This window comes from Crocuta crocuta, unplaced genomic scaffold (assembly GCF_008692635.1).
Source record: "Crocuta crocuta isolate KB4526 unplaced genomic scaffold, BGI_CrCroc_1.0 scaffold213, whole genome shotgun sequence".
Taxonomy (NCBI): Eukaryota; Metazoa; Chordata; class Mammalia; order Carnivora; family Hyaenidae; genus Crocuta; species Crocuta crocuta.
Genome location: NW_027529442.1, coordinates 3041330 through 3061595, shown reverse-complemented (window position 1 = coordinate 3061595; position 20266 = coordinate 3041330). Strand labels below are relative to the sequence as shown.

At 42.8% G+C, this 20266-nt stretch overlaps 1 protein-coding gene across 1 annotated transcript in view; it reads left to right on the top strand.

Annotated features, from left to right (window-relative positions):
- The window catches only part of CADPS (calcium dependent secretion activator), a 461448-nt gene that overhangs the window by 410629 nt on the left and 30553 nt on the right, over nucleotides 1-20266 (top strand). Inside the window, exons 26-27 of the mRNA XM_077760230.1 lie at nucleotides 4314-4346; nucleotides 11231-11338. Coding sequence (XP_077616356.1) covers nucleotides 4314-4346; nucleotides 11231-11338 — 141 coding nt within the window. The remainder of the gene's footprint in view (nucleotides 1-4313; nucleotides 4347-11230; nucleotides 11339-20266) is intronic.

Sequence of the window (20266 nt, the reverse complement as noted above, 5' to 3'; positions counted from 1 at the left end):
GTGAGTTTGAGCCCCTCAGTGGGCTCTGTGCTGACAGCTCAGACCCTACTTGGGATCTCCTCCCTCTTTCTATGCTCTCTCTCTCTCTCTCAAAATAAACAAACTTAAAAAAATTTAAAGTTAAAAAAGAAAAAAATGCACACACACCCGTACACACACATACACTTTTTAGAACCACTGATGGGAAAACATACATAATGACAAAATTCTGTAAAATAGGCAGTACTTTTATAAAAAACATGTGTTTTCTTCATTAAGATAACATCTACGTATACTGGGAAAGTGTCTTGTGTACATCGTAAGGCCCATTGTTTATTTAATCCAGAGACAGCGTCTGGTGTGCGCTTGAATTTTTCTGACCCTTGGCAATATTTGAAGCCCTCATGGTTTGGGAGGATCTGGTCCTTCCTCTCAGAATATAGCTGGCAAAAACAGTCTACGGATGCTGAAAATAAATGTGATGTTTAAAGGCAGCACTGTTGACGATCAGCAGAAGTGGGTTCAGGAACCAGAACTCTGATCCTAGCTTTGCCAGTTTGTTCCCTCTGCTATTCCTCAACATCTACTATAAAAAGAGAACTGATCAAAGCTTCCTACCTCTTGAGGAGACTAGAGTCAGAACGGGAAGCAGCCTTGGAGGTGACCTGTCTCATGGGGAAGGCTCACATCCAAAGCACCCTAGATAGCCTCTGCTTAAGCTACTCGACCATGAGAGAGGACCAGTGCCTGGATGGACTGAGAGCACTGTTTGAACCTTTTCTGGGGGCCCTTCATTCTACTCATCCATTCGGATTTCATGCTGTAGAACCACTGTGAAAAAGCTCAGTCATTCTACATGGAAGCTCCTTCATTAATGCCATACTAGCACTCTGTTTCTAGGCAAGATGTTCTGTTTTCACTCTCCCTATAGAAGGCTCTCCTGTATCGTCATCATCAACCCCCTTCTCAAAGCCCAGTGGCCAGAACCAAAAATGATATGCCACTTGTCTCTCAATAATAATAGGACCACAGTATACTCTGAGCTGTTTTTTCCTATCCTTATGGGATGGGCAGAAGATCTACAAGAGAAGGTGTAAGTCAACAGTTATCTGATAAAAAACTGAAGGCTGGTGCATGTAGGAGAGTGGATGGTTTTCATTCATGACATACAACATGACTTATCTTCCCAAACTGCCTTGAAAGGAATAAAGTTTGACTGGTGTCATTCTCTGGATTGAAACTGCATGTTAGTGGTAAATGGAGTAGGCGTGTTTAAAGGTTGATCATTTCAGCTGTAGCAAAACTCCTACCAACTGCCAAGCACTGACTCCACAGAGCAAAGGAGGCAGTTTCCAGCTGAGAATTATTTTGCCAGCACCTGCCCCAACCACTGATGTTTCAATCCCTCAGACATTTCTACCATGGGTGAGGAGATCAGGAGTTCCAAAGGGAAAATTGGAGTTCAGGGGACCACGTGTGAGTTCTCCCTTCTCTGCCACCTGGCCTAGACCATGAGCAAACACATTCTTAAATTCTGTGGGGTTCAGTGCTCTCCATTGTAAATGGAGATACTTCCTGGTCCCCATTTTGCAGGGTGGCCGAAAGAAGAAGCTGTCCATGAATGTGCTTTGCCAAGTGAAAAACATCACATCAATGTCAGGTATTGTAGATGAGGGAGACTTGGAAAAAAAAGGGGAACCCACTTCTTGCCCAAACTAAATTCTGCAACCAGAATGGACGAGAGAGATTTGGTATTGGGGATTGTTTAGTAGAAATGCTAATTGTGCAAAATCTGGAAAGCTTTCCTGATATCTCTTTAAAAATAATGAATGTTTATTCTTGAGAGATAGAGAGAGACAGAGCATGAGCATGAGCTGGGGAAGGAGCAGAGAGAGAGAGAGAGAGAGAGAGAGAGAGAGAACTGAACCAGGCTCCAGGCTATCAGCACAGAGCCCGACATGAGGCTTGAACTCATTAACTGCAAGATCATGACCTGAGCCGAGGTCAGACGCTTAACAGACTGAGCCACCCAGGTGCATCCCTCCTGATATGGCTTTAATGGCCCAAAATGGCCATTTTCCTTTCACCTACCATCCTTTGCAGGAAGAGCTTTCAGAGTGTTGAATTTCACACTGACTCGTGCAATGACTTCTCAATCTGGCCATTCCCCTGCTTATTCCCCAACCACCCTGAAGCCATCACTGGTCACTTGTTTTCTCTCCTTCCTTCCTTCTGCGCATTTTCCCTGAGCGCCCTTTCTAAGCCAGGTACCAAGTGAGTCACTAGGGAGACAGCTGTGAGCAAGACATGACATTCTGTGGGAGACAGATATTGCTCAAAATTACTGAATTACAGTTGCAGTCCACACTGCAAAGAAAAAGTGTAGGGTTTTAAGAGCATCGTTAGCAAGAGAATCTAGGATTTCCCTTGAGTGCTAGTGCAGACTCCGGGTCTTCAGATGCATTGCCCTCTCAAGGATTAACTAATCGATGTGTGTGGTCAGCCGTTTAAAGTTCATGAAGCACTTTCTCATATGTTTTTTTTCCACTGGGTTGGCCTCTCAGCCCTACGAAGTGCACAGAATCATCACCCAGTTCTAGAAACCAAGTCTATGGGACTTGACATGACTCGGGGTCAACTAGTCCTGCCACTTTCAGAATAGTTTCCTCTTAATCCTCAGTTCTTGCCAACCCCCCCCCACACACACACACACCCTTTTGGTTCACTGGCTTCTCTCCCTTGGGAGTTGGTATTTTGAAAAGGAGTTTTAGGAAAAGAGCAATCGGAGAAAATAGGGAAAATGACACTTTCTTGGGAGACATGTGGGTAGAAGCTGTGATTCCTGATATTGGTCTCAGCCAAGTGGCAAGAGGAAGCCTACCTGTGATGTGAAAGATGTTCTTACTGCTTTGTGTGCATGCAGAGCCCACTTATGAACTGAGCTTATGGATTGATCATCTTTGTTGCATTCATTCCATGCCTACTATGTCCCAGAAGGTATATCCATTCACCTTTAGATCACCCAGCTGAAGTATCCGGTAGTATGTCTGCACTTGGCCGATGAGGTACCCGAGGCTCGGAGAGATGAAGTAACTTGCCTAAGGTCACACAGCTTGTAAGTCATAGAGCTAGGATTCAAACTCAGACCTGACTCCAAATTCCATACTCTCAAACACTGTACCACACACTCTCCCTGAAAACTGAAAACAAATTCCATAACCACGTCCTGCACTTCCCATCTGGGATTTTTAGTTTTTAAAACCAAGAGACACAATGGCAGCCTTGGGACAGGCTTTGAAAGGTTCTGGTACTCTCTCACCCCCACCCACAGACACCTGTCACCCTCTGGGTTAAGGATGCCCACCCACCACACCGTGTCTTCTTTAAAACACTGAACTGAAACCCAAGGATTCCATTAAGACAATCCTGTGGCCAAAGGACAAAAAGACCCAAAATACAAAAAGTAGCGGCAGCCTTAGTTGCTTTTCTAGACTAGCGAGCAAGCCCTCCACTGATCAGTTTTGGGTTAAGTAGTTACTTTTCTCCTTTTTATTTAATTCTTTTAATTAAAAAAAATTTTTAATTTACTTCTGAGATTGAGAAACAGCATGAGCAGGGGAGGGTCAGAGAGAGAGGGAGACGCAGAATCCGAAGCAGGCTCCAGGCTCCGAGCTAGCTGTCAACACAGAGCCCGACGTGGGGCTCGAACCCACAAACTGTGAGATCATGACCTGAGCTGAAGTCGGAAGCTCAACCAGCTGAGCCACCCAGGCGCCCCACTTTTTTCCTTTTTAAAGGGACAGAGGAACATGCAAAATTCCCACACTAGCCACAGGATCCGAATCAGGAAATATTTGCTTGCCTTTTCTTTTTTCTTTTCTTTTCTTTGTTTTGCTTTCCTTTTTTCTTTTCTTTCTTTCTTTCTTTTCTTTCTTTCTTTCTTTCTTTTCTCTCTTTCTTTCTTTCTTTTTCTCTTTCTTTCTTTCTTTCCTTTTCTCCCTTCCTTCCTTTTCTTCCTTCCATCCATCCATCCACTAATCCATCCATCCATCTTTCCTCCCTCCCTCCCTCTTTACCCTCCTTCCTCTCCCTTTCACTCCCTTCCTTCCCCTCTTTCTCCCTCCCTCTCTCTTTTCTCTCTTTATCTCTCCAAAGCCATAGCTACAACTTGGGAAAGAGAATGGCCCTCACATTTTGTTTTTAGTACCTTTCTGTGTTTCCTGGTCTGCGCCGTGTGCCAGTGTATCGTGTGAACTGATGGTGACACAGCCCTGAGCTGTGGACAGTGAAGCATGAACACCTGCCTCACTTCTGCCCTCTTCTCTCCTCCTCAGGTGAAGGCAGCTTCCAAATATGTGGATGTACCTGTGAGTATTTGAAAATTGCTTTTGTGAGTTTGGTTTCATTTTGTTCTTTTTGTTGTTGTTTTGTTTTTTTGCTTTCATGGGAAACTTAATGATGTTGTTTTCGTTAGTTGCTACCAAATCACACATTCCTGACTTGAGTCACCAGAAAGAGAGAAGCCAGGAGTATTTTTCATGGTAAAACTTTTTTTTTTTTTTTTAGATAAGAAGAAGGTACAGTTTCTTTCATCCAAAAGAGGGATCCTGTTTGAGAGCAAACCCAGTAGCCTTTCATTTCATTTTCCTGGGTCTCTCTGGTACAGTTCATTCTGTATCGGCTTACTCACCTCCCTCCCACGTGCACACCTTGGGAGTCACCGGGAGCTAGAAATTTGCGCACAAGGGCGCCAGTATTTTTTTTTAAACAAATAAATTCTGAATTTGTTCATTTTGGGGTCAGTTCTGCAGTTGTTTTAAGAAAACCTTACAAAACTGCTTATAATTAGTGCAGACCTCATTAATGAAGAGAGCTCTCGAAGTTCACAGATAGAGCACTTGTGGTTGGCCAAAATTTACATTTAAATTGAGGTTAAGTACTGCACATGAATGCTAGAGTGCGGGATTACCTGTGATAAGTCAGGATACATTTATAGACAGACTTTGCCCTGCCTATTAGCAAAGTAAAATTGGAGAGATTTAAATATTTTCCAATAAAAGGGAAAAGAAAATGACTCTGTTTCTCCATTTCTAACAAAAGAGGTGTGAGTCTATTATAAAATATTAAATTTAGAGGGCTTATCTCAACAGCCACCAAGGGTCTTGTACTGAACGTTTCTCATTCTGAACGTGGTTAAGTACGCTCCTTGTTCAAATACTTATTTGTTAAAATTTGTTTTTTTCTAAAAGGATTTATATTAACATTTAAATTCATTTCCCCAGGAAGCTAAGTGTGTAATCGTTTATTGGCTTATTTCTCAAAGGATGGCAAAATGGAAAATTGGAGTGAATTTAGCATTAGCATACATTTTGTTTGTTTAATGAGAGAATGTACAATCAATAATTATGCTTTGAATTTATATAATACTTCTCTTTGAAGGACCTCAGACTCCTTCATATAAATAGTCTTTATAATGAAGAAGAGAAAAAAGCTCATGCGTAACTACAGCCAGGAGAGGCGTTAAGTAATGTATTTTCCCAAGCACAGAAGTATAAACTTGCAGTTCACAGGGAGCAAATTACTCAAATTCTCTAGGCCTGTTTCACCATCCTTAAAAGAGAGGTAATAAGGGGCGCCTGGGTGGCTCAGTCGGTTAAGCATCTGACTTCGGCTCGGGTCATGAGCTCATGGTTTGTGGGTTTGAGCCCTGCATCGGGCTGTGTGCTGATAACTCAAGGCCTGGAGCCTGCTTTGGATTCTGTGTCTCCCCTTCTCTCTGCTCCTCCTCCGCTCATTCTCTCTCTCTGTCCTCTGAAAGATGAAAAAATATTTTTTTTTAAAAAAAGAGAGAGGTAATAATACCCAAGTCACAGGTTTGCTATGCAGATTAAATGACACACAGATACGGAACGCTCAGCACTGTACCTGGCACTGCCTAGACATTTCAGCAGCAGGATCAGAGCCCGTGGGCAGGGGAGAAGGGGATGCTCACACTGTGTTGCACGGTGACAGGGAGAGAGGATGCCAACAGCAGGCCTGACCTGCGCGGGTCTGCGGTGGTGCTAGAAATTGAAATTCCAGGCTCCCAGCCCAAAGATCTGGTTTCTCTTGGCCTCCAAGTCGAGGGGAGATCTCCCCAGTAAAGTGTGAACAGGTGCCCAGCAGGCAAGACCCAACTACCTAGAGAAAGTTGATGCGTCCATCGTTACTATCAACAGAAGTGATGGGGGGGGGCAAATTATCTCAGGGAGAGGGTCAAAAGAGTCAAATATCAGCGATTTCATGTGTTTTCGCCTACTTCCTAGAAACCGGGTTTAGATTTATTGTAAAGATAACTAGGCGGGGGGAGGGGAGGGAAATGGGCTCTACATCTACGCGAAAGGGAACAAAAATGAAATAGCAATTTGCATCCTCTAGAGAGACAGAAGAAAATGCTGCAGCATGTTCCAGAATTTACCACTGCAAATACAATACCAATATTTGCAATTTACCCATTGCAAATATAATAATTGCAATTGCAGCCAAGCCTCCTAAAGCATTCCCTGTGTGCTATGCACTGTTCTAAGGTAAGCATTTAACATGTCATCTTCATGACGACCCCACTTTAAAGACGAGGAAACTGAGACACACAGATGTTAATTTACTCAGGTTCCCACTGCTGGGAAGTGGCCGAGCTGAGATTTTAACCAGTCGTGTTAAACAGTATGCCGTCTGCATAGATGATTTTACTTAGTGCATAGGCAGATGTCTTTATGAGGATAATTGAGTAATTATTTAAGGAGTATTGGAAAAAAATGTGGTTAGCACATCAAATCCATGATTTCACCAATTATTATGGCTTAGGACAAAGATAAACTTTAAAATTAAATTGGTTAACATCTTTTTTTTATTTTGTTATCGTTTATTCATATTTGAAATACAGAGAGAGACAGAGCATGTGTGGGGACGGGCAGAGGGAGAGAGGGAGACACAGAATCTGAAGCAGGCTTCAGGTTCTGAGCTGTCAGCACAGAGCCTGACGCAGGGTTCGAACTCACGAACCAAAGATCATGCCCTGAGCTGAAGTCGGATGCTTATGCGACTGAGACACCCAGGCACCCCAATTAACGTATATTTCTATAGCAAATAACATCATAGCGAGATATTGTGTTTTAGTAAATAAACAATTTTATAGAAAATAGTAGCACATAATGCACAGGCGTACTATCTGTGCGTTGTTTTCATATGGCAAATTACAGTAATCATTTGCTTCTCAAAACAACGTTATGAGAAGCGAATGGTATCACCCTGCTTCACAGGTGAGGAAATGGAGGCATAGGGCGGTGAAGAGCATATCCAGCGTCACCTGCTAGGAAATCAGAGCGTGAGGAAAGTTTAAGTGCCAGCAGTTTGACTATGGAAAGGCTGCTAGCACTGCCTTTCAGGAGTCAGCTCTGTGCATTTTTTTCCAACCCTGCCTTCCGTCGGGGCCATTGGTGGTGGAACTCAGCCAGGGAGGGGATATTTACACTGTGGAAATTGGCAGGTGCCATGTTTTGTTGTTTCTGTCTTCTGGGGTTTTATGTTGTTTGTTTTTGTTTTTTCCTTATCTTCTGTTTTGAAGAGCCAGTGTCCTGGCACGCCGGGGATGATCACCTATTTAAGTCACGTGTCCTCACTCCAGAATGTGCAGCGTTAATACTTGGCCGTGTTTGGGGAGGGGAGGGGTTGTCTTTTGTCTTTTTTAAGTAGAGATTTCCAGCCCCTTCTGTTCAGAGATTCTCCTTCAATAGTTGGGGGGAAGAGGAGGCGCAGAGCCTGGAAATCTCTTTCCAAAGAGCTGATCTGATAGTGCAAGTTCGGGAACCCATGGACTGAATCAGTAAGGCCGGACCATGGCTACATATTAGAAACACCTGGGGAGCCTTTACAAGTATTGGCGCCAGGTTGCTTGCCAAAATAGAACAATTTCTGGAGTGTGGGGTCTTGGCATTAGAATTGCTCAAAGCTCCCCAGGTCCTTCTCATTTGCAGCCAGGTTTAAGACCTATGGATCAAATCGTCTTCTGAGTTGTTTCTGGCTCTGAAGTCTCTGAGTTCTTCTGTGTGGCCCTGTGAGGTTTTTGGCACACGGTTTATTGGTTTAGTTCCTTGTGGGGACTAGTCGTTAGTGACATTAGAGATTTGTCTCTTAATTATCTGCACTAATGGAGAGAAGTGGCTGTCTCCAGTCACTCAAAACATGGTGTAATCCCCAAAGCCTATCTCTTTGTCTTCGATGTAGTATTTGACCCTTCCATATATACATAACAGATTTGCATTTCTAATTAGGGGTTGCTTAGGTTACTGAAAATTTGAATTCATTTTCAAGCACAGAAGTACCTGGTAGGGACAAGCTATGATGAAAATGTCCTATTTTTCCTAAGCCACAGAGTGGCTTCTTCGCAAATGATCTCTTCCACACGTGGAGGGAGCTAACTATACGGAGATTATTTGTTTGTTTTATACTCTTGCCAAAATCGACATCCCGGCCTGTCCAAGCCACATTTGAAGTAAACAATGTACAGTACTCAACACCATCACCTGAAGCTTAGAAAGCACTATGGTGCAGAGGTCACCTGGGTGGCTCAGTCTGTTAAGTGGCCAACTTTGGCTCAGATTCATGATCTCACGGTTCGTGGGTTCGAGGCCCTCATCGGGCTCTGTGAGCTGACAGCTCAGAACCTGGAGCCTGCTTCGGATCCTGTGTCTCCCTCTCTCTGCCCCTCCCCCACTTATGCTCTGTCTCTGTCTCTGTCTCTCAAAGGTGAATAAATGTTTAAAAAAAGAAAGAAAGCTCTATGGTATAAAGCCTAATTTATCTAATAGCATCAGTCATTTAGCCAGAATATTTTCCATGGATCATTACAAGTTAGCTTGCCTGTCTGTGAACCATTTGGGTTGGAAATCTACCTAGACTTCATTACACATCCTTCTCTGGCTATGTAAACATAAAACTGTATTTCAACCCTCCCTCAATGGCAAAGGGTCACCTCTGTGACTGTCTTTCCCCAGCAGGCACATAGGCTACCCACAGGGCCTCCAGAGGTGTAGAGGCAGCTTGCCTCTGCCCTTGGTAGTCGCAGACCCCAGTGGCTGGTGAGTCTACCTGTCTGATGCTGCAGTTTGCAAAGGGCGTCAGGCAGAGTGATGGTGCTCTGTTACCAGCACATCTGTTTCAAACTGTTACCCCTTCCTGGCCCACTGAAGGAGGGGAGAGAAGCTTGTTGGCTTTGGATGTAAAGCTGGTGAGAAAGGAAGAAGGTTGTGAGTGGAGGCCTGGGGACTCTATTATAAGGAAACTGTGTGTTGGCACACAGAGACTTGGTCCTCTTCATTTTCATGTTGATTTCTCTCAAGCCCCTTTTTTTCTTCTTGGTTCCAAAGTAGATTCTAAAGGTAGGTAAGGCCGTGAAGTGATACAGTATTGTGGGGTGGATGGATGGAATCAGAGTGGCTCAGGTTTGTATAGCAATTAGTGCTTTTATGGTATCATGACTTACGTTATTTTTTAACTGATTGTAACAACCCTTGAAGGTAAGTAGGAGAGTTATTATTAATCCCACTTTACAGCTGGTATAACTAAGACCCAGAGAAATTTAAGTGATGTTCGCAAGCTCCAGTTGGTGGGGGATATAATAAAAATTCATGCAGTGTGACTGAAGAGCTTAAGAAAAAAAGCAATGGGAAAGGCGCTTATTCATTCACGGGGTTGTTCATTCAGCAAATATTTACTGAGTACCTACTGTGTGCCAGGCATCATTCTGTGTGCTAAGGATATGATAGAAAATAGATCAAATAGAGCCCCTATATGTGTGAAGTTATGTTTCAGTGCGAGAAGACAGAAAAAAGCAAATAAGCAGATACGTAGCACAATGTTAGGTACTGGTACACGTGATGGAGAAAAAGAAGGGTCGAAAGGTAGAGAACCACAGAGGTGAGATAACTACCGAGGTGAGAAACCATCCTGATTTTTTTAATCAAAGTTTTAAAAACTTAAATAAAACGCCCCTTGACGACAGCAAACTTGGTGACGAGAGAAGAAACAGGTGAAAATAACCATTCTTCTAGGTTACTACCTTTGCCGGTTACTAACAGGGCTGCTGAAATGAGCTTTGAATCTTAGCTCTAAGATGGTTGCATGTGTCCAGCAAAAGGCCATATTTTCCGCCTCCGGAATCACCAGGGAAGAAATGGAAACAGTAGTAATAAGTTTCTCAAGTCCCCCAAGTGGGGGGTCCCCATCCCTACTGAGAATGCCCTTTGATATGCGGCTGCCAAAGGGAGAGAAGGAGAGAGGTGCCAGTTTAGAACTGGTATCTATCACTTACATCTCATTGGAGAACCTCTATTGTTTCGTATCATAAAACTGCAACAATTAGAGGACCATCACGGAACCTGCTCAATCCATTTGCTGAAAATTGCTTGAAAGTGTAACAGTTGACTACTGTGGCTTTGAATTGTCCTCATTGTTTTTCAAATTAATACCTTGTCATTGTTCCAGCAGGTGTTAAGAAATGTTACTANTCCTAATGTTTCCAAACCTTCCTCATTTTCACCCTGGAAATTACACAGAAGTGTTAACTAACTTCAATTTGCAGTGCCTGACAGTCACGTCTTGTAGAGAAATGATACTTTGTGATCTAAGGTAAATCACAGTAATGAAAACTAATCTTGTTTAGTTATTAGCAAACATACATGTCTGCTGTGGANTGTGGCTTCTGGAGGAGCAGATGTATGCTAAAATATAATTTCTTTACTTAGCATTTTCTCCATTTTTTAAAGAAGAAAAAAAGATCGAGGAAGGCTGTCACCTTTCCAATGTTATATTAAGGACAGACAGTGGAAGACAGAGTCTGTTTGGGTATTCTTAAGTGGGGGTTTCAATCCAAAGAAAAGCCAGAGGGTGTCCCTGTGCGATCCAGTGATGGTTTATCCATTGCCGTATCTATACTGGAAAAAGAAATTAATAGTATACAAAATAACTGTAAAGCCCTGTAATCCCAACTCCCGTTCTTAGCCAGGTTTGATTCCTGGAAAGAGCAGGAGGCTCAAATATCAGCTCTTAGCAGTCCAGGCTGTGGATAGCTCCACAGTATATGATGAATAGCTTCAAATTCCAGCCAAGGCAGCGTGGGGTGGCGTAGGGTGGGGTGGGGAGCCTGAAATGCATGAGTCATCAAGGAAGTCACTGTCTGAAAATTCCATTTTCATGTTTTCCTGTCTCTTTGCAGAAACCCGGGATGGACGTGGCCGACGCCTATGTCACTTTCGTCCGTCACTCTCAGGATGTCCTCCGTGATAAGGTCAATGAGGAGATGTATATAGAAAGGTTATTTGATGTAAGTAAATGCCTTCTCCTCCTTGAAGACCAAGGAGGAGACCCTCCAAAATGTGACAAAATAAGAGACAGGAGGATAAGTCACATTTTGAGAAAATGGATTGGTCCCGACTCGAGCAGGATCTTTTCCTTTCCCTCTGCCTTAGGCTCTTATCTGTCGCGTGTCTGTCCCGAACCCACTCTGGCGTGGCCGTGTCTCAGTCCCAATCTGTGTGATACGTAGGACGGCACACAGTCGCTCTCAGCGAGCAGCCTCGTTTCTGCACGAAGCTTGTGAGGCAGCTTTCTGTAACTGGCAGAGACCTTTCTGGTTCAAGGTCCTCCTCGCAATCTGGCCTTGCCTTAGGGAGGTGTTCTCGTCAGGGAGGCTGACACAGCCCCGTCTCCTGAGGGTGGCGCCTCCCTCCCTGACCCCAGCCGTGGCTTGCAGATGTACAGGAGGTGGTGCATCATTATCCTTCCAAGATGATTCTGTTTCTGGAAGCCTGGAAATGCTGCGTTAGCCCTGGCTTTGCGCACACTCTCGTAAGTGAGCTAGACTTGCTCAGCCAGTGTGGTCTTAAACCGGGGCGCCCTCTGCCCACCCACCCGCTTGAAAACTCAGGAGAAGCAGCAGCGATACGAAGAGCAGGTATATCAGGCTGCCAGACCCAGACCAAAACTTGAGAAAATGCAGCTTTATGAGGATTAATAGCTATCAAGCAATCTTACTTCTGCTGTGACTACATCTGCACTTCCAAAGCAAGCCACTGAGGCAAAAAGAGAAAAAAAAAAAAAAGGAATCTGCTTTGGTCTCAAACTCCCTGCCTCTTTCAGGCCAAAGCAGATGGGGCTGCCTAATTTAGCCAGATATTTTGTTTCGAGTTTCCACTGAATTTGCCAGTGTAGACCCGGCCAGAGTGCATGGAAACTGACGTACTTGTCTCCGTGTGGCTCTAATTGTGCAGCCTACTTCTGTCTCGTGAAGCGTGAGCTCCTTCTGTCCAGGTTCTCGTATATTTTTAGTGCCAGCCCGAACATTAATGTTTTGGTCTACGATGGAATCCGTGTTTCTATATTTTTTCTGTGATTGTGTTCAGCAATTTACATTGAGTTTGTGCGTGTGTGTGTGCGCGTGTTTTTGTTCCATGGCTAAGTGAGCTCATTGTTGGCAGTGCTCAGGACTCCGCCGCTTCTGACTTGTCTAGGCTTTGTCTTCCAGCTCATTTGCTTTCCTCGTGTGTTGAAAAGGCCCCTTTCTTTCTTTCTTTTTTTTTTTTTCTTTTCCAATCATCCCCTCTCTGTGCTCGATATCGCTCTTTTCCTCTGCATAACCTTTCCTCAAGACAACCCTTCTTACTTTTTAATTCCCACCCGTCCTCCCTCGGATTAAAATGGAACTTATCTCTCATGTCAAATGTTTTATCACATTATATCAAGTGGCATGAATTAGAATCAAATAATCTTCCTGTGTACATCTTCTAGCATGGCCCACATCCACTGAGAATGCCTCATACATACATAAAACTCACCGACGGGTTCTCTCCCTTCTCTGCATGCGTGCCTTTATGAAAGTACTGAGCCTAGAATGCCCGGGGCACAACCACCCATCCAATAGGCATTGGAAAAAAGAGACAGGCACCACGCCGACATTGCAGTTAGGAGTGCGGACAGTCTGCCCATCTCCGCTGAATTAAATTCCAAACCACAAATTTTCACGAAGCCTGTGGATTGTTCTTTTCAATGCCTAGGTTGCCTTTTTTATTTCCTTTGATCAGTATCTTCTGATTCTCAGTTTTGTGTGGCTCTCACGTGCGTGTGCGTGTGCGATCCTGTGTGAGCGTGTGTGCAAATAACCTTGTGCTCTCCAAAACTTTAAGATATCTGGTAATGGATTTGATGTTTGATCTGCAGCTTAGCCTGTTGCTTCCTCACAGATAAGCCACCCTTGCCTCTTACTTTTTTTTTTTTTTCAGTTCAAATGAGAAGAGGCAAAAAAAAATTTTTAAGGTAGCCTTGTTGAAGGCAGCAAGGGAAATTGTCCCTTTTCTGTGGCTTTTTTTTTTTTTTTTAAGGCAAATGCAACTGAATTGTTAAAGAGTAGAGCCCTGGCGAGCACAGATGGTCAAGCTAGACTTGTCTGACCATCGTAGAATACAGTCACATTCAAGCCCTCTGGCTTTTCATGTGAATTAATAACAAAAAGACATATTTGCTAAGAATATGTTGCTCAGAAAGCAAATTATGTTTAGGGTCATTCAAAAACTCGCAAGTCTTTCTAGCCCCTTGTTGAATCACACTGACCAGCATAATACGGCATCCGTAATTCTGTGAGAATCCTCGCCATTGAGTCTCACAGTTGTGCTAATCTTGTTTCCTGAGTGAGTGTTAGTTACACTCCCCAGAGTATCTGATTTTAAAGTCTTCACCATTACAATCGTCACTGAACATCACTCCCACCCCTGTGGAAAAAATTTTTTCAGTAGCTTATTTGAAGCTAATAAATTTCTTACCATTTACTTTCTTACTTTCCACATAACCTGCTGCCCTAATTTACAGAATATCGGTGCTAGGCAACCTAACTGATGTAGCGCAAAAAAAGTTATTGAATCTGTCATGGATTTAAAACAGTTGTCATTTGAAAAACCCAGAGCTTCTCAAAAAGCTTCATTACCATGCAGCCTCGGTAATTTAATTCAGTACTTACTGTTTTTCTATAATCTAGCAGCAAAACATCAGATTACCAACATGTTTGATTATTTTCGGCTTCTGTTTCCTCAAGCATGGTGTTTATGTCTTTGCATATACGCTCTGCAAGGCTCTCATGTCCACCGAGCTAAACAAGGGGAAGGGACTGTTAAGGCAGAAGGGTCTGTGAAACCTACCACCCTCAATTTCTTGCCACAGTGAACTTGTTCTTTAAACTCTGTTCCTTACCCATAGCGATCCTGGGGCAGGTTTCTAAACAATTGGCAGAAATCTCTTGAGAAAAACTTGTTGATCTGAGAAGTTGCTCTTCCAAATTGCTGCATTTTGATAAATGGCAAAAATGAATAATAGAAAATTAGCATTTTGAATGGGCGAAAAAATCTATATCTCCGAGATTGTTTGCTGTTTGGGGGTTGTTGATTCGGACTGTTGTGTCATTCTCTGGGTTTTAGTTCCGGCTGGCATCTGTCATTCAGACAGGCATGCTCTCAGAGATCCTCAGCAGTTTTCAGCTGTGTCTCAGTCTCAGCTTTATTTTACCTGAAAAGTCCTTAAAGTTCTTGCTATTTAGTTTTGTTAACCTTTTTTTTTTTTTTTTTTTTTTTTTTTTTTGCCTTTTTGAGCGTGCCTTGTAGAAAAGGCTGGATGGCAGTGAGTGTTTGCACCTGAGAACATTTGGATGAATAGCAGGTCATCTAATGAGTGCATCTTCCATTTTACCCAGGCTCCCTCTGATCTAGTATTCTCTCTGCCTTGTCATTGTACTTTTGGCTGGAATTGGGTGCTTGTGGGAGATTATCGGCATAGCATTTGGGGCTCTATATTTAATGTTCTGCATTTTTATCTATTTTATTATGTAACTTAAGAGGAGCATTCCAAATTCTTCTTCACCAACATTTTTTTTTAAACAGGCATTCTCTAGGCTTATTGAGGCAATACATCAGACATAACGTTGCCTAACCAGGTCTTTCTAATGCAGTGGAAGTTTCCCTGTTTATTAATAATTGATTTACACTATGCTTCTGTTAAATACTATCAACTTTTTAAAACCTGCACCTAAGAAGAAAACTAACTGATCCAAAATTAAGGACTGTTGGGGACACTGGGGTGGCTCAGTTGGTGAGGTGTCCGACTTCAGCTCAGGTCATGAGCTCATGGCTCATGGGTTCGAGCCCCGCATCGGACTCTGTGCTGACAGCTCAGAGCCTGGAGCCTGCTTCAGATTCTGTGTCTCCCTCTCTCTCTGCCCCTCCCCCCGCTTGTGCCCACTCTCTCTCTCAAAAATAAATAAGCATTAAAAAAATAAAAAATAAATAAAATTAAGGACTGATTGGAAAAGAATCCTCAAGCAGCCTCCCATACTATTTCAGGCGTACAACTATACATTTCATCTGCATTTTTGTAATTTTTTCCTAAAAATAGGACATAACGATTTTAAACTGGTTTCAGTTGCTACAAAATACCAATGTAAAATATTTCAAAACAAAAGATTCAGAGATTTAAAGCAAGAGAATAGTCCATTATGTACAACAGCAAGGAATTTAAATTATATTAAAGATGCTGAATTTTTCAAGGAGAATCAGATAGCTGTCAGACTCCAGGGGAAGCTTGGCCTCCTGGAAAATTATTGCTGACTTTTAAAGAAAATATAAAGCATGGATATGAAATAATCTCCATATTCCTAAAGCAGCAGCCGAAGAGGAAAGCAAAACCCAAGAAATAGCTTAAAGACANGATTATTAATTCAATATCTTCCCCAAAACAAAAACATGCTTTTTGAAATTAGAGATCAGATCATCAAGAGACGCACCTAAGATTTCAAGGTCTAAACAAAAATTAATTTATTTTCTTTCCTCCTTGTACTTCTTGAAGACACAGACTGAGAAGAAAATCAGGATTAAAAGAGATGTGCTTAGGGTGAATTCATCTGCTTAAACCTCGCAGACTCAGAGATGAGTGATTAAAAAACCATCTCGAACTTGGAAGGCATCCACGTTGGTGGTAATGCCCGATCCGCCCTGGCGTTCCCGAGGCCCTGTGCCGTTGTGAACCAGGCCTGGAGAACATTTGACTGGAGATGATACATGGATTATATAGGTCAATTATACACTTAATCTGCCTTCTGGAGGATTAAGTATTTGCAGATTGACTCTGCTTTTGGCTTCTCCGTGGCAGTTATCAGATCAGGAAAGGGCCCCTTACCAAACCCGCCGCGTAAGCACTTCATCCGTCAGTGCGGTCAGGTTGGGGTGGAGGGTGGGGCTGCTGCTCTGTGCTCTCTGCCTTGCACGGATTTTAATTTGCTGTTCCATTATCAAATCGGATATTTGTCCGCTTTATGTGTCAGCACAATAATTGAGTGTGAATATTTCCCATTAAAGGGGTAATTTGAAAAATGAAACCTTTGCCTATAAAAATGCGTTTGCTATACTTATATAGGAAACCACAGATAACCTTATTTCGATAAGCTTATTAAATTACAAAAGCACTATGCTTGTGAACATATATCAATCCAAGTAGGACTCATCCTGCTCAAGGAAGTCAGGGCTGAATAGACTATAAGGAAGCATTGTGTTATTCTGTTACGTATATGAGGTGAGTCACCGACTGTCCAGGTGAGGGAGACTACTCCCTAAAGTACATTGTGGGGAGAGGTGCACAAGACTAACCAGTACGAAAGGTTGTAGTTCTAGGGGACGCCGATTCCGGAAAACCAGGGCATATGGTGTCTGGGCACTGAGATCTCAGGTGAGTTGCCTCTTCTCCAAGCAATAAGCAGGTTTGACTGCCCCGAATAGGAGCTATCGTGTAGTGATCATGGCCCTTGCTGCGGAGCCTTCAGACTTCACCCCTGATCCTCACAAGCTGGGTGACCCTCAGTAAGGTATTAATCTCTCAGAGCTCCAGCCGATGAAATAAGCAGAGATGAAAATAAGCAGAATCTTCTCGCGGAGCTATTATGGGGGTGAGATGCTGTGTACGGCTGCAAGCATCGGGCTCGGGGCAAGCATTTGGTAAGTCTTAGCCACCACTGTTGCTGCCATCATCATCATCACATCCCCACTGCCATTGTCATCCCTGAAATGGAAATGCTCTTCCCATACCTTTTCTTGTTGAACAAAACTCCATATCCATCAAAAGCGCCGAAAGAGCCGCACTCTCGCCTGAAGATGTTAGCCCCAAACTTGCTTAGAATGGCTTGTTATACAGTAGCCTGGTACCCTTTTCCTTTGGGGGAACATAGTTCTGAAACAGGTGAAATGACGATAGTCAGGACTGGGGTTTTGACGTGAGCCAGGCAGGAGTGGCAATCCTGGTTTTGCCATGGCCGAGCCAACTTCAGGTGAATTCGTTAGCTGCTCTGGGCCTCAGTTTCCCCATCTGTAACGAAACTGACCTCTTACAGTAGTTGTGAGGACAAAATAACATAACAGCTATGGACTGGCATAGTCAGAAATTCAGGAAGCCCTTTATCATCAGGATGATCATCTCATAAAATTCTTTGTTCCTTTAAGTGATTATAAAATGACCTAGCCCTCATCCCTAAACAAAACCGTAGTGCCCTGGCGTATTAATCACATTTGACCTTCTGAACCTGAGGAGTTTTTTTTAGGGCATGGAGGAATAGCTAATCCCTTTTATTGTTACCGATGCAATAAATGTGCATCGGCAACCTTTAGAAAATACAGCTAAGCAAAAAATAAGAAAACGCTACATCCCCCGCACCCAGAGATCATCACTCGAGTGTTTATTCTTTGGGATCTTTTTCTATGTACTTAGATAAGACATTATGGTTTTTTTTTTTTTTAACAAAATAAGTAGGCAAAAATTGCTCTGTGAATCTTCTAATGCACTGTACATAGTCAGAATCCCTCACCTGTGCCCCAAATATTCTTGACATCTGGTTTGTGCAAACCAGGATCCAGTACAAGGCTACATACCACATCTGGCGGTGGTGCACTTTAAACTCCTCTCTATCCACGCTGGCCCTTTTCTCGTGGCCCTGACTTGTTAACGGGACCACCCTGCCAATTGTTCTGCAGACTGGAGGAGTTTATTACTAGCTAAACATAGAACTGATTTGAGGAGGAAAAAAAAAATCTAGCTGAATTCAACCAAGTATTTCTTTTAGACATAATTAGTATCTCAGCATAATTCAACCAGGGACTTTTAAAGCTGTTCTTTGTATAAGGAGAATTTTTGAAGCCGATTTGGAAAAACAAAAGCAGTTACACAGCAAGAAGTCCCCAGAGGCCAGGATGCAAGTTGGCTACGTGAAGAGCTACAGGGATTTTATTTGCTGTATGAAAGCAGAGGTATATGAGCTGGATGGGTAAATCCAGGGTCCACAGTCCAGTATTTTTTTGTGTCACTGTGACTTCTTTGGGGAAATCTGGGACCAGTAACTGACATACATGCCTCTAGACCATTAGGAAGATTCCTTTGTTAATTCTGCTAGGATTTTCCCTGAGGTTATCAATCTGAAATTAAGCCCTCCAGATCAGTCAGAGGCTGAGCTTTCAGTACTCTTCAGATCAAATTTTAATTGAACTATGACCTGTCCTCATCACCCTCAATTATGAGGCTACAGAGCGTATATTCCAGTCCATAAGGACATCCTTTAGAATCTGTGTGATGATATATATTGGAACAGGAAAACAAATCTGAAATGTACCAGGAAAAGCAGTAAAGAAAGGAGAAACAATTGTTTTTTTGTCACCTAATCTTGAACCCCAAAGTAAATTCCGACAATGCAGCTGTGTCCTGAGCCTTGCGTTGGAGCTACAGAGGAGAGTCACTTCCCTGGAAGATGATGAAAACCGAACCCAGGGTTAGAGAGAAATGAGAAGTAGAGGGCCCAGCCCTCTCACCTTGATTTGCAACATTATTATATTACCATGCACACACATACACACATACACACACACACGCACACACATACACCATTAGGGTTTAAGTTCTTGGAAGCTAACCTCAGACCCAAGACCCTCCCAAGTGGGAATTATAGAACAAACCAAGTTCGTCTTCATGACTTTACTCCTCCAGTGCCCCTCAAAGACCCAATGCCTTCTAGATTTTCCTACTTTCCACCATCCAAATCAGCCTCTAGCAGATTTGCTATTTCTTCCTCTGTTCTGGTGAAGACTTAGTGCTGCCTTTGTTGGGATATTTGCAATTTTAGCTAACAATTTAGCCAGAAGAGTAAGGAACTACCAATAGAAATTTTTGACCACTGATCCAACGGAAAGCAAGCTCTATTAGAGTGGAAGGGGGCGGACAGAAGAATGTTTTGAGGGCTCTGATGACCTATTGCAATGGCTCTCCAATTGAGGTGTGAATCGTCTTTTGCTGCATGGCTTTCAGAATAACAAGTAAATGATAACAATTTATTTATTTGTCTTTTGGAGTCTTAGCTCTAGAAACACATTTCTATTCCAGATGGACATGGGAATGTATCTCTTCATGCTTGGTTGGAGGGTTTCAGCAGTTCTGCATGTGGAAAACATAAAGGGGCATTAATAGATTTGGATTATTTGGATTAATTGTGTCAAATGGATTATTACTATCCAAAAGTAATTGCTTATGCTTTTGTTAGCGTCATCCTTACAGATTTATATTTCCATGCAGGTCTTCAAGTAGTTCTTTTCTAATCTAGCTGTTTCCGGAAGCCATTCATAGAAATAGGTCTCATTTACTTTTCGGCAAACCTTATATAAAACCAGTCTTGAATTTTCCCTGGAGCTTGTGTTCAGGGAAGAGTTTTTGCTAAGTGTCTTTATCAGAACAGCTTTCTGTGTTCCAGGAGACATTTGGTGAATACAGTTAATTTGTTTTCTTTTCCAGAGAAGAATGTTCCAATAATCATTCTAAGAAGCAAGGCTGATTGCTCTGTTATATTAAGGTCACAGTATCCTTGCTAACATGACCCACACAATACTTTTGTGTCTTAGAAACGGGGCTTTTTTTTTCTTATGGCAGACTTATGGCATGGAGGCAGTAAGCGACAGACTCTTACACACACCACACATGCACACACACACACACACACACACACACACAAACACAGAGTAGCCAAGACACATTTTGTGGAACAAATATTATCACACTGCGTTGTAAGATACGAGATGTACTAAATCCTTAAATACTTTCCATTAATTAACCAACGATTTTTCTTGCTGCCGGGCTCTGAAAAGGCTACCATCAAAAGATTTCACTATCTCTTCATACCCAGAGTCATAGG